This window comes from Caloenas nicobarica, chromosome 5 (genome assembly GCF_036013445.1).
Source record: "Caloenas nicobarica isolate bCalNic1 chromosome 5, bCalNic1.hap1, whole genome shotgun sequence".
Taxonomy (NCBI): domain Eukaryota; kingdom Metazoa; phylum Chordata; class Aves; order Columbiformes; family Columbidae; genus Caloenas; species Caloenas nicobarica.
Genome location: NC_088249.1, coordinates 7590148 through 7616695, shown reverse-complemented (window position 1 = coordinate 7616695; position 26548 = coordinate 7590148). Strand labels below are relative to the sequence as shown.

General features: G+C 40.5%; 1 protein-coding gene across 3 annotated transcripts in view; it reads right to left on the bottom strand.

The window, feature by feature from the left end:
* Positions 1-26548, bottom strand: part of BRF1 (BRF1 RNA polymerase III transcription initiation factor subunit) — a 179339-nt gene that overhangs the window by 20463 nt on the left and 132328 nt on the right. For all 3 annotated transcript variants that reach the window (XR_010606245.1, XR_010606246.1, XM_065635197.1), the window contains exons 13-15: positions 25498-25579; positions 25352-25407; positions 23223-23479 (exon numbers count right to left, since the gene is read on the bottom strand). Coding sequence is in view for 1 of the 3 variants with exons in the window: in XM_065635197.1 (XP_065491269.1) it covers positions 23223-23479; positions 25352-25407; positions 25498-25579 (395 nt within the window). In the remaining 2 variants the exon portion in view is untranslated. The remainder of the gene's footprint in view (positions 1-23222; positions 23480-25351; positions 25408-25497; positions 25580-26548) is intronic.

Below are 26548 nucleotides of genomic sequence, written 5' to 3'. Positions count from 1 at the left end.
TGACCGTGAAATGTGCAAATACTACAATAAATAGATACTTACACACTGTCTTATTTACATAAAATTCCTCCTTCCCATTCTATCATTCTTCTTTTGTCACTGTATCCTGTCAAGCTTTTCAGACAATTTTTGACATACAGCAGATTTTAGTACAGCTCGAGTGAGAATGAGTAAAACATGAAACAAACACCGTCCACCTCAAGTAAATCCCTACTTCTTTCTTTGTACTGAGGAGAGCTTGCCCTCAAACCGCATCGTGAAATAACAATTGTATTGAACAGAGAAGGCAGTAAATTCCCACTGTAGTTTAAACCCTTCTAAATAACCTATGTTTGAAGATCAATAAAAAACGTACTTTCAGGTTAATCTTCTACCTTTAAAAAAAACCAACCAACCAAACAAACAAACAAAGAAAAACACACACAAAAAAAACCCAAAACTGTAACTCCTTGCATTAAAAATTCACAGAAAATAAGCCAATATAACTGCAAGACCCGAGCTACTTAAAGTTAAGCGCTGAGAAGCATTGTGAGATGTGGTATATATGGACCCTTCGGAGGCTTTGTGCAGCATGCACCCCTCGGCGAAGGGAAGGGGCTCCCGCCGCACACAAAGAGAGGCTGCGGGGGCTGAAGTCACGACTTCAAAGACCAGTAGCACAAAATTTGCCAACTCGCTTGGCCATTCACGCAAATGTCAACCGAAACAAAAGCACACCGAGGAAAGTTGGTACAGAATGCCACGCCGGGAAAATAATGCAAATTTGTATTGATGATCAACTTAGCTTTAACGAAGCCTAATGAGCAAGTTTGCTGCTGTTCTTTTTCATCACTGTGCTCTAAAGGCACTTCTGAAACATCGGTTAAAAAAACCCCCTCTAATTAAAAAAACCCACAACAGGGACACCCTCCTCCTTTTTTTAAGAAACATTAGTCTTGAATGCATGAAGTTTAGATTTCCTACATTCTGTACTTGGCCAAAATATGTAGCAAATGCCTAAGAAATGCTTGGCCCCAGCAAGACAGCACTGCACAGACTCACTCGTAGTACATGTCTGCCTTTCAGCTGTTTAATCTCCATACACTGTATTTCCTTTATCAGCACTACAGCATCATTCCAGTTTGCTTTAGGTTTTTTGTGTCCACAAAGTATCGTGGGAACATCAATACTTGGCAACCTAACAGTTAGGTTTTTAACATGACACCACAGATCCCCATGTTACTTAGCTCAGTTGGTTAGTAAAATTTACAGCAAATAAACAGATGTATAAAGTTTGGGGGTTTTTTAATGCAATGTAAGTACCATACTGTAACGTAAACACTTTTCACTGTGCATATATTTATGGAAAAAGCTTTTCAGAGTAAACAATTTTAAAGGAACTGAAAAAAATTTAAACATATGCACGATAGACTTCCATTTGGAAGTTAGTTTGGTAGCAATTAATGACCCTTTGAAGGGAACTTTCACAGTCATTCTCAGAGCAAGAATGTATTAGTTCAGAAGTGTTATGTTTTGCCTGGCCTCAATGGGGAAATTAGAGGTGAAGCTCCTCTAAGGTTCTTGTTCTCTCTACACTTCTGAGTATTACTAACTTATTTGAAAATCTTAAAAGATTAACAAGAAAGCAGCATAAACCTCATAAACAAAACATATGCTTCTACCACGAATCTGCTTTACACGAAGGTGGTAAAAACAATTGCCAGTGATGGCAAAAGTTGATCCATCCAATACTGAACTTATTTATTGCCTCTGCATCTTCCCACTGAGTTATGATGTCCGTGCAAGTGATCCAGACAGGCAAATTCCCCATCCATCTCACAGAACGAAAGCAAAAAAATACACTTCAGAAACGGCATACGAGTGATGTGGTATTTTTACCAAATGGCAGCACCACGCAGAGATCCCTGGAGCAGATTTCTCTCATCTCTTGACAAAAGAAACATGGGGAAGCCCTTGAGCGAGCGCTGTCCCAGCGGCCGCAGCCCGGGCTCCTGGCAGCACAGCAAACGTGTTTGGCAAAACCACTTTAGAACAGCCCTTCCTCATCCGCCATACGTCGACCCCTGCAAAACCTCATTGCCCCCATTAACAGCTGACAGCAATTAATGCACACGAGCTCAGACATAAAATTATGCCTACAGGGTGTTACAGGTCCCAGGAAGCTCAGGAGCTGGGGATCACCAAACCCTTTCCTGTCAGCAACACCTAAACCAGGGCGTCAAACTCATTTTCACCGGGGGCCGCATCAGCCTCGCAGTTACCTTCAAAGGGCCGAATGTAATTTTAGGACTGTAGAAATGTAGGAGTAATTACAACCGCGAGGCTGATGCGGCCCCCGGTGAAAATGAGTTTGACAGCCCTGACCTAAACAATTCACCCAAGATGATGCAGGAGCAGCCAGGCTGATGCTCAACCCACCGCACCAGGCTCTATCCTCCTCTCATTTTCCAGTTTTCAAAAGAGGACTCCATCGGACTCTTCCCAGCTTCAGCAACTGCATGACAGACCCAACCAAAGCTGATTGCTCCCAAACACTGGTTTTCACCTTGGCCGGAAAGCACTTTGAGGTCTGTACTCTCTCACACGACCAGCATTTTTACAGCTCAGCTTTTTGCTTTCCTTTCACGTACACACTTCAACATCACAGTTTAGATAAGATGATGCGCAAGCCCCTCACGTTTTTAACAGGATAACAAAATCATAAGTTGAGCAGGTATCTTCAGGAGCAAGACCTAAAAAGTTAGACTCTACGTGTCAAACTGCAACACAAAGTTGGCTTCATTTCTGATATAAACAGTGTGCAAGCCTCACATTTATTAAAAACAGATGAAACAAGTCCCAATTATTTCTGAATAGCAGAACTACTGAAGAGACCTGGGGGAGTTTAACATAGCGGGAGTTTCAGTTGTCTGTCACCATACGTTTAAACACTTGAGGACTTTGCAATAAATGCTGAATTGAATTCACCATCAAAAGACAAAATCCATGTTCTATCTGCCAAAACCTTTAGCAGGCTAAACAGAAAATGTCACAATTGATTTTCAGTAACGGTACAGAAATAAAACCCAACATTTTAAAGTCTTTAGGGGATAGATAGATAGACAGATAAACAGCATGACAGACAGATGGATTTATTGCTATAGGTAATTTTTTACTCCTCTTAAGCAAAAATCAGGCTTCAAATGGACTGATACAGCTAAACAGATTAAGAAAAAAACCCCAAAAAACAACTAACAAGTAATTTTATTTTTAAATTCTCTGGTCTGTCAGAACCATCGGCCTAGAGGTATAAAGTGAACACGTTTTTTTTTTCTAAAGCACTACTGTTTTATTTGCATTAAGGTTAAAGAGCTCCCTCTCTCCTTGACTGGTGTCAGATATAATAAAACAAAAACATTTGAAAGGAGAAAAAAAATACCCTGAGCTACTAAAAGTGCTGTTTGGGAGGCTCTTTTAGTCGCTCTTCATTCCTCTGACAAAGCCACAAATTACCCTTCAGGCTTGCTTCGCACCCCCCGAACCGCTGGTGGGGGTGGGTTTGCAGGGCCCCCCAAACCCCCGAGCCCCCTCGCACCCCGGCTGCCTCCCTCCAGCTCTCACTGGGCAGGAGATGCATTTTTTGTGGGAGGGCTGGTATATTCACAGATTCCCTTTTCTCTCTAAATTTAGAAGGATTTTTAGTACCCCGATTTAAACAGTGCAGCGAAATACGGAGAGAAAAACACAGCCAATGTCCGTAAACTCTCAAGGTTGACTGGAAGCATTTACCAAACATACGGTATTGGCAAGGACCAGCGGTTGCTGAGCTGATAAGCTGTCTACTGTGCTTACAGACAGGCTCCCACATCTAAAAGGAGTGAAAAATAAGCAACTTTATAAAACAGCTATAAGAAAATTAATGCTAATATTAGAAAAAGGAGTTTGAATAATCAGGCTCTGCAAAATGCAGTCCCAGTAAGCAGCAAGCTGGACCACTTTCAAAATTACCAAGTAACCTGTTTTCATATAACCTTTTTGACATGAACAACTGACCTGCATCCAGGATCACAGTAAATCAGATTTTAGTCTCCCCTTCTGTCGAAGTAACTGTTCCTACCTAAAATGGCAGAATGTCTATGAGAATGGCAACTGGACTGGGGAAAAAATTAGCCGAAGATTTGTTTCTTTAAGACTAAACCCACTTTAACAGGGTCAACAGAAGCAATGGTGCAGAGAGGTCGAGACACGTCCCCTCCATACCGGGTGGCCGCTGCCCTTCCCAGGCGTTTCCCCTCGGTCACAGGCAGGAGCTTTCGGCTGCCCCCACTCTAAGGAGCCTGCGACAGCTGAACTCCCGCAGGAGAAACAAACCAGCCCCAGGGATTTACAAACTGATTTTAAGATGTTTTCAAACCTTTTCACACTTTTGCTTGGGTGACTAGTTGAAAAAAAGCCTTAGTGTGCTGACTCCCAGGCAGGGAGATGACACTGGGCCAGCTCAGCATCCTCCTCTCGCACCCATTAGTGACGGGGACATGCGGTACCCTCTGCGTTGATGTGGTTCGAGTTCACTTCCAGCTACAGCCGACCCATGGCAGTGAGTGAATGCTTCACCATCACCATTCATCTCTTTGTTCAAGCCTACGAGTGACTTAAGGAACAACTTCAGGCTTAATCTAATCAGATACAGCTCCAAAAAGAGACAAGGATCTTCTTATGTCACTTCAGTATTTGGCCCTCAACCTGTCTTTTGACTAGGCTACCTTTGAACACAGCATTCAGCCTTACCGTCACCAAGACTTTCCTTCTGCCATCCCACTGAAATCGGCTTTTTCCTCACTGCAGTCTGGTTCTGCCATGCCGTGTGTTGCTGTTTCCCTCACCTACACTCTCAACCCTCACACACTCACATACGCGTAGGCTCCTCTCATCTCCCCACGGATAGCGTTTCCTCCAGACCATCGCCATTTTTGTTTCTTGCTAAAATCAACCCTAATGACTCCAATTCTCTCATCCGCAGAAGAGAACGGTTCTCCAAGACAGGCCTAATGCCTTCGCTAATCTGTCATGTGCTGCTTCTCCAATGCGTGGCCCAAATTGGCCCTTTTGTAGAGCCTCATATCTAATTTGCAGCCCACTATCTCTCTATCTCTTTCAGCCTTATGGCTTTTACAGCTTCTGCTCCCATGTATGTCTGCATTTCAGATTATATTTCTTTGGATGCATTAGCCTGGATATTTTCCAAGATGCTCTTTTTTATTTCCTGCTCTCAGTTATATTTTTTTTTCTTAGTGGCACTGCTCTGCACAGCCTTTTTCAGTTGTCTTTGCTGTATGACTCACTTTATTGTCTCCTGCAGATTTCATTAGCACAATTCTCCATCTCATTACAAAGTAGGACTGGATTTCACACATTGTTCGAGCTTTCCACAAAACATCTTCTCGCAAGTTAGCACTGTCCTCGTTGTTTGCTAGGGCAGACGTGGTGCTCCTCTAAATGAAAGACCTCGGGGTAAGAGAATCTGCCTAAATAGACAAGTTTCCCGAAGTGCTACGAGGAAAACGCTGATGGCGTTAGAGGAGCAGGGTATGTTAACACCATTAGCTCCTGGAAGATTTTTGGTTTTTCCCATGACCTGTTTTGTTAGGTATTTGAAGGTAACTCCTGCCAGGAACAGATGGAGTTCAAGCAGACAACTGGCAAGGGATCTAGAAGAGTGCACTGAGATGCTGGTGTGCCTAAGTCTGGCCAGTCATCCAAAAACCAGTATGAATACAACAGGAGCTGCCAAAAGGCATTGCTTCTGAAAGAAAATGCAGTAAGTAGGACAAATAAACCTGTAGGTGAGGAAATTTAAGTAACTTTCTGACACAAGGATGGTGCCTCGACTATTAGCTCCATTTTTGAAGTATTTGTATCAAACAGTCTACGGATGGCTGGAAGGGAGTAATGCCTATACAAAAGCATATGATAATGATCTTTCACAGATGTGATGGCACAATTGAAATAGCCGACAAGAGAAGCACAGAAGCACTTTTCGTGAAACACTGAAAAACAAACAAATCTTAATCCTCCACGAAATGCCTTCAAGTGGCTGAATAAATTTCCTCCAAATTTTTACTCCAATATTATCTTACTTAAGACCAAAAAAGGATAATATAGGAGACCTTCAAATGAATTACACTATACATTATGTATGTGTTTCGGATAATCCCTGCTAACTGTCCAAAAACATTTCATTTTCAGAAATTGCTACTCCTCCAGCCTAAACATTACTAATGACGCAAAATAAAACCGGAAAGGATTAATCTCTTTTCTAATGCTAAATACTGCACAAGTAACTACCATCTATGTAATCTTAATGCTGCCTCAACACAATTACCAAAATCAAATACAAAATTGAGAATAAATTGTTAGGAGAGTACTCTTCAAGAGAACTATTGCCAGTAATCTCCTAATAGGACCTGTCACTTTGACCTTCATGCATTTTTTTTCAAACACCTTCACTTGCTGCAACGTTTGTGTGAGTCTAAGTGCAATGAGGAGCCCATTTAGGAAGAAGTCCCTTGTGCATTTACGCCTGAAGAAGCCACAAGCTTGAAATATCCATGGAACTGTTTAAAATATTTATGGCCACCAAGGTCAAGCTTCTGGACAGAAATCCGTCGTGCTCTGAGAAATGGAAATATTTCTTTCAAAAAAGTATGTTTAACAAAGACTTCAAAGCATTGTTTTAAGCAAACCCTGCAGATACAGGAAACTTATACAGAATATGTCTTGTCTGTCCATAACTCACCTCTCTGCAACATACAGATAACATAAATCTTCACAACGTCCCCTATAAAATCTAGATGTAAGGGGTCCTAACCACAAGATTTCATGCCTTTGTTTTGAATTACTGTATTTCTAGGGAGCAGGGGATGCTGCAGGTGGGAAGCCAGAGGCAGCATTACAATTCCAAGTGCCAAACACTGCAGCAGAAAAGCCCCATAAAGCTGTTTACCCAAGATAGCCGTGATGCGCCATTACTCACCAGGGGACGGGAGGGCCAGAGCAGCTGCTGCACTTCAGATCGTGATGTAATTCAATGTACTGTTGCAGGAGCTCCACTAAATGTCCTGAGGTTTCATCACCCATCACACGACAGCTCCATATTTCTCTCCTATCAATGCATATATCTACCATTTAATGGACGTACAGGCAGCTCCACATTTTGGAACGTCACAATTCATTTAGAGTATGGGTTTTGCTCCTTAAGTATCCCTGCTTGGTACATGATCTTCAAACAACTTTGATAAGGGCATCTTAAGCACAGCCAAATGATTTTGGTTATAATATGACATTTTCATAATTGAGTAATTCAGGGAAAGTTATTGTTTTCAGTAGGAACCATTTTGAAAAAAGTTGCTTGCTCTGTTCCTCCCACTCAAACAGCAACATGTTCCTTCTCATTCTAACCAACAACTGAATGCTATGAAAGAGCGACAAAGCCCACAAAATGATACTTGCATAACCATTAACTAAATGCTCGCTGCGATCAAGCCAATAATTAAAAACCATTAAAAACAAGTTACAGGCTGACCTAGTATCAGTCTCAACCCTTTCAGGCAATAAGAACTGTCACTAAAAGTGACAAATTTCTGGCTCATCAGGACACTGGCAAATAAAAAGGCCCCAAGAAATCTTGTAATTTTTTTAACAAGATCCCAGTCTATCTCACAAGTGAGGTTTTCTACTGCCAGATGGTCGATAGGAATGCTAATGGAAAGAGTTGAAGCTGAAATAAATCTGCCACTTTTAATCAATCACAGACAACAGTGTCATCAATAAGCGACTCTTGTTATGACAAACTCCCTTTGGCTCGCTACAAGCAAAGTTGATAAAATGCATCACACCTACGTATTCACTGCTGATACTGGGCCACTTTAACATGGGCATTTTTGCGGGTGAAGGATTATTCTTTCACTAGCAATGATGTGGTTTTTGATTCACTCTGAAAATTGCTCCAAAGAACAAGTTACTAAATGTTAGAAGATATTTAGACAGTAGCTCAAGTGGGGGGAAAAAAACCAAACCAAACCAAAACAAAAATCCCACCACTAAAAGCTCCAAAAGTACTATTAAATCAGCTACTATATAAGAGATATTCACTCCTTATTTTCAAGTCAGCCTACACACACAAGGTGCACCCTCCACTGTATGGAAAAGATAATTATAAAAGCATAACTATGTGACAGGCTGACAGCCCATCCATCTCTCTTTCACTCTACTCCAACCCCTTCAAATACCCAGGGGCCAAAAAATCTGAGGTAGAAGTCACAAAAATAACCGAGTTCCTGCGTCCTTTGTGAAAATCTAAAATAGGAAGAGGAGACCCAAGAGTTCCCCTATGAAGGGGAAAGAGTCGACCGCATCCCATGCAGGTGCCAGCTTGCCAACAGCTACATGCTTTGCACCAGAACATCCAAGAGCCGGGTCTCTTGCTCTGGGGGAGAAAGGGAATGGCCAAATGAAAGAAGACGACAATTGGTAGAAAACGAGACTTCGCTATTTCCACTGCTCCTGGCACAGGTTGCTTTATAACCATATTTTTAACAGAGGCTTCCAAATCTGGCCTCAGTAAGAATTCTGCCTTTTTGCTTTCACTAACTATTGCCCATCTGTGTTTCAAAATATAATTGCAAAAACAAGACTCTACGATTAGGCTAAGGAAATCTAATATTTTCCCAATTTAGAGGCAATATGGCATTCAGTTGCTTGAAAGAAAAAACAGTAAATGACAAAAGTTAGTACAGCACAAGAGCAAACGAGCCATTTTGAATCCACTTATGGAGACAGAGGAAATCATAATTAGCCCAAACTTCATAACTTGTCTATCAGTCCAGCAATAAATTACTAAAGATGCTTCTCCATCCTCGCCAAATTACAAACTCCCAGTACCTAACTTATAAAGGCTGGAAGTCAACACAAAAAACTTTCAAGCTGGTTTTGTGACTCTCGCTGGGCAAAATCATGCTGACGCGGACACTCCTTTGCCTTCCCTTCATCAGCCAACTGGGATGACACCTTTGTAACACTGCACATCACATACAAAGCAGCCACACTTTGCTTGGGTTTCTTCCCTGCTTTTTTGCTTGTTATTTTTAGCATCCAAGTGTAACTGCACTGGACAGGATCACTGGAACAGCACGATCACCTTTCAATATCATTTTGAAAGAATATCAAACCGTGTGTGCACACAGAGAACACTGTTGATCCATTTTATGAAATAATGAATGCCAGGATGAGTATTCCAATATCTTCAAAATTTAAACCCAGCAATTTTTATTCCAGTAATAATACTCTTAAAGATAATACGTTAGAGTTATTATAGACTGCTCCAGCATCATAGATTAGTCTTACAGTATTGATCTTCAGGAGATCAAATGGCAGATATGTGAATGTTCCCTACAGTTTAATCAGTGAGCACTTTTCAGTGTTTCTAAACTATTTTTTCTCCATTTTCCTACCTAATCCTTTTTTGTGCTTTTGAAGTGCAAAGGAAAAGAAAAACACAGCTATTTTTTGCTTTTCTTTCAAAATCAAATGTTCTTTTTCTAGATTTGGAGAAAGACTGCGGTGAAAACTACCTAAGAGCCTAAGTTAGACAGAAAGACAGTAAATAACACTGAGATACACTTGATAAGAGCCAAAGAAAAGCAAGATCATTAAACACAAGGGTGATGTCCATCCTAAAAAATATCACACAAAAGGAAGGAAAATCTTTGCAGCAATAGTGATAGACAGCATGTTTGGTAATATCAGTGAAAGCTGTAGCACAAATTGGCAAAAATTTAGATGTTCTTAAGTAGATTGTTTTACCATTTCCTTCCAAAACCTTGCACAAAGCCTGAGAACATCCATTCAGTCAACGACCTGCCTTGTTAGGAACCAAGTCTCACAATTCTTTGCATGCTTGCGTATGAACCAAAATACACATTGCTCCACCATTTGAAAGCACGACCAAATGTCCGCCAAGGTCAGTAGGACAAAATTCCAGCTCTAGGTATGTTACAGTACAGAAAATCTTGAGGTGAGCCATTAACAGAAGACTTGGGTGACTGAAATTACTTACCTAAAGCACTCCCCATCCCATCTTAATGACATTTTTAAAGCCGCTACATCTAAATTCCTCTTTAAAAACCCTCTTGAACATTAGTGCTCCTACAGCTCCTGGCTTTGACCCTCTGGTTATGGTGATAAACTGAGAGTGTTTAAATCATTCCAGATTACCCTGTTAAGTGAATTTAAACTGGACGATGGCCAGATATCTCTGGAGCTGCCATGTGGAGCATGGCACACGAGCGAAAGGAGCTCTGCTGTTCAGAGAGCTTTACTAAGTCTCCCAATAAAAGCCTGGAAATCAAGATTTAAAATTACTTCAAAATTAGAGCCTAATATGGATGCCCTCAGCTCCACTATGTGTCCCTCAGTGTATGCCCAGCACAGGCAACAGCACCACAAACATCTGCTCTTAGAACTGGCCTGTAGAGAGGGAGGGTATTACGGGTCTTGATTACTGAGATCGAAAAAAGTCCTGGCTATTTTGTTTGCTTTAAAATGGGATTTAAAATGAAAAGAGCGGATATTGACATTGAAAAGAGAGGGAAAGTAATTTAGACAAAAATGCATCTGTTACTGTGGCTGGCTACTCTGTAAAACCCATCTTAAATCTGGACTTCCCTGAGTTGCAAATCCTATCAGCAAATGCTGAACCATAAACTTGAGTTTTCTAGTGTCGGGTTTTCACCAAAAAGTTACTATAATGCTGTGCTTAATGCCTGTGAGCTACTGAAGCAGCAACAAAATAATGAATATATACTATACTGCAAGCCCACTCAAGGCCGTGGATCTCAGGATTTCCTACTGCTTTGTAATTTAAGACCTCCTTATGTTTTAAGGAGAAATTTTAAATTGCAACCCAAAGCTAATAGAAAACTACAGCCTAGTAATCATCGGATCTTAGAAATGTTCTCTGTCACAAATCCTCCCAATGAGAGAGAAATAAATGCATAAAACCTGCATTTTCCTCCAATAGCTATTTAAAGAACTTTTTCTGTAAAACTTGTGGTTTTATATATAGACACATATGGGCACATACATAGAATCATAGAATCAGTCTGGTTGGAAAAGACCTTTAAGATCATTGAGTCCGATCATTAACATCACCAAGTCCACCTCTAAACCATGTCTCTAAGAATTTAATCTACGTGTCTTTTAAACATCTCCAGGGATGGATATATACACACACGTATCTATAAATAAAAAAATCCAGAACCTCGAGATTACCACGTGCTGAAAGACAAACTTTTGATGTGATTTAATTATATTTGTATTTTGTGTAGTTGAACAAAATATGAGTTATGTCTCCACTCCTGAATAAAATACAGAGAGCACCTGAAAAATATTGATTCAGTAAAACCAGCAAACCTTCCAAACAAGTTTGGGCAAACGAATCCCGGAGCCGGGTTTCCCATCCATCAGGTTGTTTGCCCGAGGCAGGTTTTTGCTGGCCAGCCAGGGCTGCAGGGCTGGTGCCAGCGGGCGCAGTGTCTGGAGCAGGGGGGCAGCTGCCTCCGATAAATCACTGCTGAACACAATGGGGCTCCGATAAATCACTGCTGAACACAATGGGGCTCCGGGAGACAACAGTGTCCACGGTTCTTTTTGATGTGAAGGGTTTTTCTAATCTCTTCAGGTTAGATTAAAAGAGAGGCAGCCAGGGTCGGCAAAGTTCAGCGAGATGAGGTTAATTTTTACAGAAACCTTCCCCTTCCAAGCAAGGCCTCTCTAGCTAGTCAGTCACTTGCTAGTAAGTTACTTCGCATTATACAGAATTTATGATTTCTTATGGCTTACACACAGCACACTTCACATTGGACTCAGTTCACTAGTTGCAAAAAATCCCAAACCCCAGTGGCTTTAAATCCTTAATCAGCCCTTTCTTTGTCTTCCCTTCAGGCATCCCCTCCGTTTTTTTTTTTTAAGAGAACAAAATTAAGTATCCTCATTTCATGCTTTTAGAGTTGATGAATCCGTATTTAGGTATATTTTTATGGAAAGACAGTCTATCTGAGCCATATAAGATCAATGTACATAATCCAGTTAATTCAAATTATTTCATTACCCCAAATGCTTTGCTGGTGAAAAGCAACAGGAATATTTTAAGAAATAATAGGAAAATGAAAATATGGATGCATGGATCAAAAGTAGTTCTATTCCTACAGGGATTTAAGGAAATTTAAGGTTTATATACCCTGAACTTTTTCCATGATGAGACTGAAGCTTTTCCAGCAAGCTCCTGTCTTGTACTTTTGGAGTATATATGTTCTAACTTGAAAAATAAAAATGAATTATATAAAATCTGACAGTAAGGCCCGACAATTTTTTATATCCCAGGTTGCCCAAAGGTCAAAATCCCATTTGGACCAGACTAGATTGTATGCAAAGCAAGCTCTTATTTCACCAATGCGTTCAGCAGATTTGAAGAGGTGTGGCAGAGGCGATACCACAAATGAACATGTCAGCAAAAGGGAGGTTTTTTGCACTGCCACATCACTGAGAGCCATTAGCGATCCTAATCTCCTGGACACTGTCCAGAGGAGGAGGAAGAGGAGGAGGAAGAGGAGAGGCCACAGAAGGTGCAGCCTGATGTAGGAATACCCAGAGGAATCCCCACAGGAGGCATCACCCATCGGCAACACGAGTAACACAAACTGCTCTCCCACCCACCTTGTTCCACAAACAACCGACACAAAGGGGTTCACCTTTCTTCTGCTCTCTTCCCATCAATTTTCTTCTGTAATATTTGAAAAGGTCTGAATAAAGTGCAAACATGTTTAAGATGTGCTATATTTGCATATCAATATTTTAAGCCAGTATTGCTTGCACACAGTTCATTTGGCAGGAATGGAAAAGGAACAAGTCTCTAAAGCACTTTCATCTAAGTAGCACATTTAGGCCCAGAATTAACCCTTAAATTGACTTACTATAACACAAACTGGAAGGGTCTGTCTCTGCCACCCGGAGCTGGGCAGCAGGCGATGCTCACTGGGTATCTGGGCTTTCTGCCTTGTAATAACCAGTCGTATGTTTTAAACCACCCTGATTTCTGTCTTGCTTCTCTTCATCTAATCATTTGATTCACTGTTGACTTTAATCTCCATTACTAATTCATCAGATGACTGATTGATTCAACTACAGCTTTAACCTGACGATAGTCTCACTCAACTTCAGCAATGATAGTTTTAGTTTGGATTCCAAATTATTTTGTTTCTTTATTGCTGCATGATAAAATCCATGCAGAAGCGTATAAAGCCATTTTTCTATTAAAACTACCATGTCACCACTCTAGACAGGCAAAGATCACCCTACAAAATAAATATGCCAGTTTATTCCGCTTCCAAATTTGTATGCGTGCCCTTCATACTTCAGATCTCAAAACACTCAGATTAAATACGTTGATAACTTCTTAAAAGAACATTATGCTGTAATGTAGCATATATTTCTTTCACATAAATACCACATCTAAAACTGTTTCTGAATAAAGAGACAACAAACTATTAAATATTATAGATGCCCAACACTTCTGTATGGGACCTGAGCGCTCTCACTGTCCGAGCGTCTTTCAGTGCTCCAACTCAGCAAGGTTGCACTCTACTCCAAGTATCAATACAGATTTCAAATCTATATTTGAAAATATATGTCAAAGTCGGTGTTTTCCTCCCTTACTTCTTTCTGGGTCACAAGGAAGGGGCCTGTATGAGAGAAGAGGAGGAGATGGGTGGCTCTAGAGCAAGTGGAGAAGTTATGTTGGTTCCTGCATGTCCTGAGCACGGCAATGGGTTTGTTCAGTCTATCGTTGTGTTGCACTGGAGGAAGGGGAAAACGCTGGGCAGAAATTTCTCACTCACAGTAAACTGGAAATTCAACAACAGAAGAAAATGTTAAATTTGCTGCATATATCTTCCAAGACAACATTTAGAAGTTATCTCAGTATGTTTCACCCTATATTTAGTAACAGCTGCAGCAAGGTAAAACTGAAATCAGTCAGCACACCAGAAACATCACTGGGTAATGGAACAGCACTTACATAAATGGCTAAGTTACAGTACATTGGCCAATTTAAAACTAATTACGTAGATGCTGTTAAATATTATGTGAACAAATAGTACTTCAAGTTCTGCAACAAACTGCTATAACTTTCCAATACTTTACCCAGCCATGGTGAAAGAACTGCAGTCACAACCACATAATGATTGCCAGCTACGCGGTCTGGCAATGAGTACAAACATCAAGAAACAAAATGCTTCATGTGACTGCTCTCCTAGTTTGGGTATTAGTCTTCATAAAATAACGTATGCCATATTGTAGTGAGAAACAGTTAATTTTGTCTGTGTTTTGTTCCATTTCCTTCAACATTTAGAAATATTCGCTGAAGACTCAACTTCATTTGCAAATCTAAAATGTAGCAGACATACACTCCCCTTGGTTTACACTAAAAAAATGAGCATATATACACTGTAAAGATCAACAAGCAGACTCTGCTGGACCAGGGTCAAAGGAAAATCAATTCAGAAACCAACCTTTTTCCACCCGTGAAAATACAAAGAAATAAATCGGAAAAATCTACAGACTGAGAATGAGCATTTCCCAGCACTGAAGCACTCTCAGCCGTGACAGCAGGACATGCACCTCCAGGGTTTGATACCAAGAGCTATAACACTCTCTATTTCTTTGTTTCTCCCCACTCTCCTCACCCCCCACAGCACATATAACTATTTTTGTTAACACACTATTAAAGTTCAAGAGACTGCGCATACATATTTATATTAAGTCTCCCATTAGACCTACTGAGTGTAATTTGGAAGAAAAAAGCTCGCAGAGCATTTTCTTATAACCAACCTGAAAATGAGAACATAGGAAAACAAGGCGTCCGCAATCCAACTGTCACACAAAATTATCTTCCGGGCTAAAATTGCTACTATTTGGTCTTAAAACGTAAGGCAAAATTATTTCAGGCAGTCACAAAAATCCTCTCTGCATTTTTGCACTGCCCAGTCGGCCTCCCCTGGAATCCAACACGGAGATGATTTTCTTGAGTGGGAGGCGGAAAAGCAATATCAAATTTATATTAAACAAACAAGAAGGCTGCTGTAAAAATAAGGAGACTTGACCTGGGTCTGGGCCACGAGGTCGAACCAGATCAATGCCTTTTTAGTTTTAAATTGAAGGCATTTCAATCATTTGGGGTAAATGGAACCGAGCACTGGATTTGGCAGACGCTTGTTATTGCTGAAACACTCGCACAAGCCTAGATGTGTCCTCACCCAATCTTGAAGGGTTAATTTAGATTTATATTTATGAAAGGTTCTCGTAAGCCCAAATAAGTGACAGCTCAGGAACACTCCTCTGCAGTCCCAGCGGACCATGCTCCCTTATCCTTACACTAAAGCAAATCTTGACAACATTAAACGTCTGTACTATAAAATTTGAATGCTCTTAATGAATGATGTACAACTAGATTTGCAGCATCACTGAACTTACACAAATTGGTACAGTTCACATCGAGAAGGCGCTTTTATTTTTTTTTTACATTATTTCTCCTATTATTAAGCTGTTCCAGGGACTTTTCTCTCCAATTATATGCTACAGGGCGAAAATACCGGTGGGTTTGTTGCCCTGCTGAAATATTGGCATTTTATTCCAGTGTTCAAAACCGAATGACTCCAAAAGTGGGGCTCTCAGCAAAAATACTCTATTTTAATAGCATAACAAGCTAGAAATCCTTTAACTTCATTTCTCTTAACTCACTGGCAGAACAGGTGTGAAAGAGCAAAACGATTCTGTAACTCACCTCCTGCAGGAGGATGGAAAGGATGGGATGAAGGATGAAGGAATGAGCTTTTTGGTAATCTCGCCCTAACGAAGCAATGCCGCACAGCAGAAAAGTGCAGAGTTGCAGGAGAAACTGCTGAGATGAGCTGGGAGTTGGTGGCCGAAGCGGCTCCTGCAGCAGGAGCCCAAATGCAGCCAGACCCTGTGGGCTGGGGATGCAAGCGGGGCCGGATGACGGCTGGAAAAGAGCTCCTTTCTCAGTGGTATGGAGCACAACCACGCGAAACACCATCCGTACATGCTTCAGAGTTTATTGCAGCTGTATTTTTAGGGATATCATGCTCGTCAGACAAGAAAAAGGCTATCGTTGGTATCAGGGGAATCAGTCTTCAAAGTAGCCTGAGTAATGAGAATAAGCATCAAATCCTGACAAACGTCAGCCAGCTTCTGGAAGGATGGGTTTGGGGAACTGGTTTTATTTTTTTCCCTTTTTCTGGGGAAAAAAAAAAAAAATTCTTTCTCCATCCTTCTGTCCTATCTCAGTGTCAAGAGAAATGAATTTGAGGGTAACGGGATCACCTGCCGCACCATTCCCCGGCCAGTCTGCTGGTTCTTGCCTCCCCAGTCTCGCGGTTGCATCTGCTTAACTCCGCGTCCTCTCAGGACCATGGTGCTACACACAGAAGAAATGCATTGTTCCTCCTGTGTCCTCACTTAATAAAGAGGGAAAGGCTCTCGGTCGTCACATTTTAGCCTTCAGAAGTTAAAAACACACGCTCATTTTAAAACATGTTGGGTCAGATATGTTTCTTCCCAGTCCTTGTCTCTGATTTATCTCCTTATTACAAAAGGCTGCTTAGCTCACGTGAACAGCAGTAACCTGCAGCATTAGCCAGGTTACAACAGTGCTACAGGCTTTACTAGATCAACTCCTCAAATCAACTGTGAACAAGTACATGCACGTGTCAGCTCCTTTCAAGGTCACTTGGAAAGCTCTCCCCCGTACAGCTAACTTTAATAAGGCAGATGCATGGCTTGAAAAGCAGAACCTTGGAAGTCTTGAATTCATTTTTTTCTTGGCTTTGCTTTTTGTAAATAAAATACTAAACATAATTTGTGCAAGCTTGTCCCTTGAAAAGTTACAAGACTGGAAAATACTGGTAAGATTTATTTTAAGTGGAGGTACTTACCAAATGTCACAGTTTTCCTGTTCAAAATGACTAATCATTTTGATTAACCTTTGATTTAAATGATTATATACCACAGCAAAGCACAAACATACATAAAATTACACTCCAAAGAAATTCTCAAAGCGCAGCTCACGTAAGAAAACGGTTATGTCAAAGTGGTTAGTGAATTTATTCACCACGTACATAAAATTCAAACCAAAAGCTGACTCCACACTCTCAATGGGAAGGCTCCCATATGTACATTCATACCCAGAAATCAGAGTCTGGTTAATCCTGTAGCCAACAGGAGACTGCTTCCACAGGAAAGGCCAAAAATACCAAGCAAATAATAATTAAGCTATAGAAGAAACTCCTAAGTACCATCTCAACAAGTACTGCCAGTATCTTCTGTGAGGAATTTTATTCCAGGTGGGAAATTGGTGCTAGTGAACTAGTCACATATAAAAAGAAGGCCTGAAGCACAACAAGACAAGAAATAACATTTCTCACTTTGAGTAAATACACATGAATTTCAAGTCATGTAATAGACTTCAAAGCAGAGAGAGAAAAACAAGTTATCAAAGGTAAATTAGACAAAGAGCTGAAGGCAATTCTGAAAAATAAAAATATATGGCGGAAAAATTAAAGCACATAAAAACCCCCTTAAGATCCCACCTCGAAGGACCAATTTGTACAGGGAATGCATGCCACCAGAGTCAGCATGGAAAAGACTCTCTCTCAAAAGCTTCCCAACACAGAGACTTGTCCCTCTTCAGCAGCTCTGCTCCATCACCCATTGCCAACCTGCTAAAACAATCGCTCCCTGTAGGTGCCCATCAGCCCACCAGGCTCCATTGCATCAGTTGCAGTCAATGACCTTCTAAAATATTCATTCTCAAATTTTTAAACCACTACTGCAATGTCATTTTTCCTAATGAAAAAGGTTCTGAAATAGCAACTCTCTTCTTGACACAGTCAATCAAGAGTTCTTTAACCTTTATAATCACCTCAGTCTAACAGATATAGAGGTTTTTTCAGACACCCCGGAATCCCTTGAATTATTCAAGTTGGGCTTTGTTTCACACTGGTTTGGGTCAATCTGTGTCATCTGGAAAACATGAGCTCATGCTCCTCCCCTCCACAAATACCGGTCTCGTAGTGTAAAATAAACTAAAAATATCGTACATTAAAAAACCCACTTGCTTTGGGTTTATAAAAATAAACTATAAGGCATAGCCGATGTAGAATAAACATTCAGGACATTAGCTAGGAGCACCCAACCAGGACGTGGCAGGGCACTGAGCACATCATCTCCACTCGCCTAAACAGTAAAACTACAAATAATGTGCTTATGGTTATCAGTGATCCTGGATGTGAGGGAAACGGCTGGCCTGGGGCTTCTTCCCTCCTTATTCCCCAGGAGAAAGAAATACAGATTCTGCTGGACATCCACAGTATCAACAAGTGAAGAGGAATTTTTCAGGCTGGGTGTGATAAACAGCACCCCATCTCCCTCTCTCCCATAGAGTTACCAAAAAGAATCTGGCAAAGCCAATGAGATGGAAACAAACTTCTACTTTATGGGTTAATATTCCCATCCTGGACACCAGCCGGGGCCAACTGCAACAGAGGTGGGAGCTGGGGGTAGCTGGGGCCGTGCTCCCGAGGCTCCCTCCTCCAAAGTACCTAAACGAGGCTTCTGCCCGTATTTTACCCCCCTGGGGGAAGGTGATTCCAACCAGAGCCAAGAAAGTACCATGTAATTTATCAGGTTAAATGAGATGCCAAAACCTAGGCTGTGGAAAAGCATTATAGACATAATAAAGGGGATTTTTCTGGAATCATGATGCCAATGATGAGCCAACAAAAATGTAACCGGAGCAGATAATACCCAGGTCCCGTGGCTTCGAAGCACAGGTGGAACCACGTGCCAACGTGTACCAGTAAAATGGATAGTCGGTAAATACAAGTCACACCATGGAGAGAATTTGGAGGTGAATTTCCAAAGCTAATAAAATCTGAGATCTCTTCCAAGGGCTTTTGTCATTTCAGAGCAGGCATGATTTGGTTTTCTATTATATATTCATACGCTTCCATTCAGAACAACGTTGTTTCATTACAACGGATTCAGCTGTCCTTCGTAGTCCTGCTTCATTTCTTCCAAGGCAAATTCTTCAGAAGATTAACCTGACACATTTATTCCCCTGATAATATATCCTGTCTTTTCTGATATCATTACCAATTTCAAGCACACAGCAATAAATAGGCTTAAAATTTTTAAAAAGTAGTGACTTGAAAGCTTTCTTGTTCCCGCATTTTCTTGGTACAACACATTTCACTTCACAAGTAATGTTGTAAGATTCAGCCCCAGTAAATATCAAATAAATTATTAAGCTTCTAAGCAAAAGCTTCTAGTCCTAAAAACCCTCTTTACTGGACTTTAAGAGCTGCAGAGCACAGCACAGCTCTAACTGGAGTTCAGGTTTCAAGTAGCTCGAAGTGGCAATTGTTCTTTTCTAGGAGTTCGACATATTATTCTTATGCTTCATATGCACTGAAGACATTAGGGAAAATAAACTGTGCAACTGGTAATTGAATTTGAAGTTGCAGCATCTATTACAGTAACATCCACCATGCCACATCTCTAACACACAGAGAATGAAATGGCTTTTGTGTATGAAGCAACAATCGTGATACCCACTGCAACAAAAATGCATTAAGAAATGTAATGAAATATATCCACGCAACATAACATTTCCTAAAATTACTTACATTGTCATTACCAATCTTCCACCATCTTGATAGATACAACAAGTAAAACCCCAGTATAATTCTGGCAGACGTGTCCGAGAAAAGCACGCTTTTTTCTAAAACGGAAAAACTTGAATAGCATTCAGGGTAAAGAAACCTGTTCAAAAATCCAGGTTGCTTCTCAACATATTGATGTATATAATGCCTACTCCTCTTCAAAGGAGTAATCTGCATGATCTTTGGAAGAATTATTTCAAAGTACCTTCCTAACAAAATTTCAGAAATACTAAGCACTGCTGAGACTTCAAAATCAGGATTTTGTAAATGAAATAACATGTAGATAAACTATATCATCTTTGGAATCCAAATAACTATTAAGAGTGAATATAATAGCAATAAAGCTGTATTAAAAGAGCCACCAACTGAAAGAATATCCAGTTTAAGTGTGCTCCCAGGACCACGCTGAGCATTCCAGCTCTTTCTAAATTTCTTGCAAATCAACAACTTTTTACAAGGCTGTAAAATTTGCTTATCATTATCACATCAGTAAACAAAAGCTTTCCCAGTATTTTAATGGATTAACACTATAACTGTTATTTTGCACCATATTAAAAAAAAGAAAAACCACCCAGAGATTGTACCATGTCTGGCTGCGGTAACCATTTTTTTGAGATAATCTGAAGTTCTTGATGCAGAAATAACAGTGCAGAGTATTTTATAGCAAGTGACAATTAGAAAGATGGAGATGAAGATCAACTTTCTATTTCCAGGGTGCTACATACTGTATATTAAGATGATTCCTGAGACACATGACAAACTTGGTTCCATCATCTGTCCAAGCCTAGTGAGGTATGTAAAATCTTGGCTTGCAAAAGGAAAGCAACAAGGATATTTTTTAAATTAAAAAAAAAAAAGATCTATTTTCCTACCTTCTAATTGAGATCAGGGCTAAATCACGAGCTATTTAAAATCTGACTCTAAGTCAGAAGAACTGAAGGACTGGATCAAAGCACGGTTATGCAAAGTGCTACTGCAGTCAAATGCAGCCTACTAAATATTTAAGACATCTAAAGATAAACACGCAGGACTCTAAATCACTACAAATCAAAACGGTTACCCGGATCTCTGCAAACACCTCCTGGATAAAGATACATTACGTGCTTCATTCATTTTCTAATGAGCAATGTTCAGGGGTTTTATTATTATTAATTGCATATAAATTACCATGATTTTTGTATCACTGTGAAAGTATTTAGCCATTCACCTCTCAGAGGAACAAAGCTGAACACAGGCAATGAATGCATGGCATATAAGAACAATGCAGAACACAGAAATTTATGCATGCCATTTAAAAGGCATGGCATTTAGACTACCAGCAAAAAAATCACAAGTATGTCATAAGTCTTTAATTGTGAGAAAGAAAAAAAAGAAAAAAGTCCAACTAATGTTTTGCCAAGTCCTTGGTGTTATTTAAGCAAGAACGCTGCCTGATTCTGGAGTGCAAAATCTCCTGAACTCATGTATCTGTTTGTATCCCCAACCTCCTCTGAAGTGTTCTGCCACAAAATTCATTGTAACTGAGATCTGCTAATCATCATCAGGAAACTCTGTTATGCATCTTAAGGACGTACTTTACGCTCTCAAGAGGAAAAATAAACATGTTTTATTAGCTGCTTTTGGAAAATACTGATTCGTATTTATTCAGAAACCTTTTCAAGTTGCACCACTGTTAAATTAAATATTTATGGCATGATTTTCCAAAGAGTTTAACACCTGCTAAAGGGTTTAACACGCTGACTTCAACAGGAGCTCCGAGTGCCCAGCGTTTCTGCAAACCCCAGGAGGGACAAGGTTTGGCCGTGGCAAAGCAGTTCGAGTGTGGATGTTACTGCTGAGCCCTGAAACGCAACCGGGATCCTGACCTGCCCCTGCGTCCCATCGCAGCATATCATTTCAGACAACCAAATCGGCCGCGTTTTACTAGAAATACCAGAAACATGGCTCATTACTAACTATTAAATCCAAATAAAGCATAGGCTAAGCGCTGTTAGTTAATCTGCAACGCATCTTCACTCTCGCTAGTGGAAAACGTCTGTGCTTGGGTCCTTACACGTGATCTTAAGTAGTAACTTACACAGGAGACTAAAACCCACAGCGAGTCCAGAACTGGAAAGCAAAGCTGTTGATACTAAGGGTGAGAAGCTGAAGGAGGATGAAGCCATCTTGGTAAAAATACAGAATAAAGAAGGAAAAGATGCTCGGTGCATTGCAAAAACCTGTATCCAGGTGACAGTGAGGCGGTCTTCAATTTTTGGCTGAGAAGCCGAGTGCCGACGCCAAAGCTTAGCTTTGGCGTCGGCACTCGGCTTCTCAGCCAAAAATTGAAGACCGCGCTGCCGGCCACACTGTCAAATGAAGTCAAAATAAGAGCTTTAGGTCTAGTCATTCTTATTTTGCTCAGCTTCTGAGAGACGTCCACTGACTATCCCTCCCAGCTTCACATTTTCAGGTATCCTACGTCTGCCCTTCTTGTACAAATAGACGATTTCTCGCACTTTGTGGCTGGCTGCCCTCCCCGACCCTGTATCTGGTTGCAACACAGAGCTAAATCCGAACTACGGTGCAAAGACACCATTTTACGTTTCAGAATTAAATACCTGTACTTCTGGGAGCAAAAAGCCAGGCCTTTAAGACAGCGGCTAAACAAACAAATACATAAATAACATCTAAGTAAGAAATTACTACACTTAGGCATGATGCAAACGATCAGCCAACATGATTTCATAAACTGGAGACGAAAAAAATACTTGACTAATTCGGATAGGACACATCAACCTCCTTATACACTTTACAGCACACGACAAATCTGCTTGGCAAGTCAAATATTTTACTCATTAAAACAGTAGCTTTCATCACACTATAAAACATTTGCAAATTCCGACCAGAAAACCGACATGCGTATTTACTGTAAAGCTTTACATTTGTGTCATCAATTAACAACAAAAGTTTGGAATAAAACTAAAATAAAAGCTAATCAAACCAGATAGCTGTCAAAACAGATGGGAACTATATTTTTTCAAATCAAGCAAAAAACCAAAGCTTTTGAACATTTAGTGTCATTTCAGCTGATACAGACAATTTAGAAAGGAAGGACAGCAAATGGCAGGAGTATATGAAGAAAAGGTGTCCCTGGCTGAAAGATTCACATTTATGAATTTCCATTGATTTTTTTTTTTCGGCTTCAGGATGATTAACTCACACCAAAGCAGCCTTCTGATATGTGATCTATAAATAAGGTGCTGCTGTGACACTCCAGGCAAAATAAATAAAAACAGAGCCTCGACATTATTTTAGCCTCAAACAAATGTTTCAGTCCCTACATTGTCTGGCTCAGAAAGATACATAGACAGTCTCACAGACAGAAATATAAATGAACAATTGCAGTACCTTTTTCCCACACTGTTTACAGGGTTGGCTATACTCCTACTGGCAATAGATTTTCTTCTTGACAGCTTCTTGGTGTTGGTGCTGTCATCAGTGCTGTCATCCTCTTTCTTTGGTGTGTTACTTCCTTTGCTGTTCAGGTCCCTTAGCACATTATAATTAATTTTACTCGAGATTTTCTTCTGTTCTAACATCTTTTCAATTGCCTCTCCTGCTGTGCTGGCTTGAATTGGCTCCCGCTTCTTTGCAGATTTCTTTGGCTTAATTAAAATATAAAATTAGTGATGTAGATACAAACAAAGTTTCTGTGAAGCAGAAGGGCGAGCTGCGGGTCAGCAGCCCCGGCTCAGGTGCTGCTGATGCGGGGATGCAGGCGACGCGGTGGGGCTAAGCCAGCGCTCCCTCTCCTGCCACTCACTGGGACTGAGAGGTCTGTTTTCTCCAAGAGATAAGTGTTTGCTTTTTGCCAAATGCCCACGCAGTTTATTACAAATTCTTTACTTAGTATTTGTAATGCTGCCAGAGGAGGAACACGGGCCATTTCTCACGCATGGAAAAAAAATGGAGTGAACTCCTGCTACAGGAACAGGGACCCTGATAGTATCACCCAGCATGTAAATAAAGAAATTCTCCTGCTAAAATTGCCTTTAAAGCAAGAGTTGAGCTTGGCCACGACTCTCCTAAGCACTGACAACTCCATAACGAAATGGCAATGGTATTTTATATCAAGTCCAAATGCGGTGTGGGAGACCATCTGCCCAACTCCTCCACACTGCGAAAGGCCAAGAATATTAAAATCACGGCAGCTTTCTAAGCGTGGACTGGGATCAATGCCGACGATGGGAAGCAGGAGGCTGCAGACACACAAGTGCAGTGACAACGACACCTGCAGCAGCAATGTCACTGGCAGTGACAACGTCACCTGCAGCTGCCCAGCCCAAGGCCAGCGTCACACGGCGAGGCTGATGCTGTGCAGAGCCAAAGAGAAACGACACCCGAGAACGTTTCCAGCCATGCCCCATGCCTGGGTACATACAGAAAAAAAAAAAAAAAAAAAGAACCTCTGTTTCTCACTCAGCATTTTCCTTTTCAAAGGAAGGTTTTAACACCAAGCTCTGCAGGAGATTTATTTTTAATGGATAATAGACCCTCTGTTTACCTACACGGGTCAAGTGCTACCTTGAAATTGGAAAGCACTATATTAATCAAGTTCTACTCGAGCTGTCAGAAACAATACGGAGTCAGAGAAAAACTCCTGTGTTGTTCGAACAAAAAGGTGGGTGTTTGGGTTACTTGGCGGTGCCAAAAAGTTATACAATTTTAAAAATTGCTGGTAGCCTGCCATGTCTGTGTAAGCGCAGGATGAATGAGAAACTCTGATGCGTGAAACAGTGTTTCATTGTCTGGCTTTGTTTTTATTATTGAAATACCTAGGGGAAGTAGGAAACTCTGTCTTTTGCATTAGTCAGAAAAAAAGATAGAGGATATAAGCACTAAAAACTAACACGGATTTTAGTTGCATGTGGAAGATTTGACTTGTCACTTGCTCAATTACACAAAATACTAATGCCATAAATCGTGAATATACAGCCAATTAGGCTGCTTTAAACTGCTAAAGATGGAGACAGGACATGCCATTTGTTAACATAACTGTTGCATTCTTTATGAAAGGTAGAACAAAATATTCCTTCAAGTGACTGTAACAAGGATCTGTTCAGTTCTTCATAAAGAAATCATTATTGTAAGAGCAAAGAAAGCTACTGAAGTTATGGCAAGTACAAACAAATTACCCATGCACATGTTAAAAAAAATATTAGGCATGTCTTAAGACCTGTATTTAAATAAGTAAGCAATTGGGACAGCAATCATAAATGCAAAAAGCTAGCTCTGACTTTGCCATGCACAGTTTTCTCATAATAGCAATTTAAAATAAAAGTTTGGGCAAGAAAGTGTTTTACTCACCACCTGAAAAATTATAGCCTTGTAATTCAGTAACAGGTAGAGATACAAAAGCTTTCGCTTGTTTAGCGATGACCTGTACCATTATGCCCATACATCATGGAGCTGATCAGCAAATGTAATGAATTTCCAGGACATTTTCAAACAGACACAATTAGCACACAGTTTAATACCTTGTGTTCCTTATAAATCCCAAGTTCTTTTTCTTTTGCTATTCTTGCTTCCTTTTCTGAAAGATGACAAAAGGGTAACCAGCATGAAGATTACACAGACTGCAGATTTCAGAAACACCAGCCAAAAGGAGAACCCAGTCACTTACCTTTCTGTTCCTTCAAATAATCTGCATTTTCTTTCATCCACAGCTCTGCTTTTATCTGAGCTTCTGTTTCGTTAAGTATATACTAAAAGACAAAACAAGTTTATCTACTTTCAGAAATCAACTTGAAAACCATAGAGCAAAACCAAATTGAAAAACCACTGGCAAGGTCAATAAATATATTAATAAAAGAAAACATGACTAAGATGTGACAACCAGAGAGCATTTCTAGTAACTTCTAAAGCTGGCAAAAAACGACGACATGTTTTCAAAAAACAGTGCTTGGTTTCCAAACTATGATGGGGTGACCAAAACCCATCCAGGACTCGTTGTACGTGCTCTGTAATTAACCTAAAATGATCCTGGGTTTGTGATCTTTTTCAGATGATGTGAGACGGTATCATGACAACATGGTCGTCTGCAAGTAATTCTGCTTGTTGATGGTGGTCTGTAATTCAGAACAGTTTGGGAACCTTTGCCCCGTGCTACCAAAACAGAAACATGTGCCTTCTGGGTAGGTTTCTGTGGAGGTTTGGGTGCAGTTACTGAGATTATTAGTTCATTGGCCACATCTGTGTGAATGAAACCAGCTTAGGATGCTGGAGTTTTAGTCCTCTAGGTTTTAGAGAGCTAGTTTCAGTAACCACGTATAAGCCTCTTTCAGTTAACTCCACGTAGTCTCGGTAACATCATTAGTAGGTGTGGAGCTGTAAAACATGTCTAGAACTATCAATATGAATTACAGAAACAAACAGGTAGGCAGCAGGCAGGCTGGCAGGTTGGTAGATAGATCTTCTCTTCAATTATTTAAATGTAAAAATAAACCCAATATTTAGCACAACTGTCCGTGAAACAGAAGTTCTCTACGGTTGGTGCTGTTTGGGAGTGAAGAACTTCAGCAGAAAAGAGAAGACAAATCGGGGCATCCTTCACGAACAAGACACTGTATTTTCAAGTAGCGGAACCAAGACTTGTAAAACGAAGCTTAAGTGCAAGAAAAACAAGTTGAGATTTCTCCATCTTAGGGGTTTGAGAATTGGAAGTTTTTCTCTGA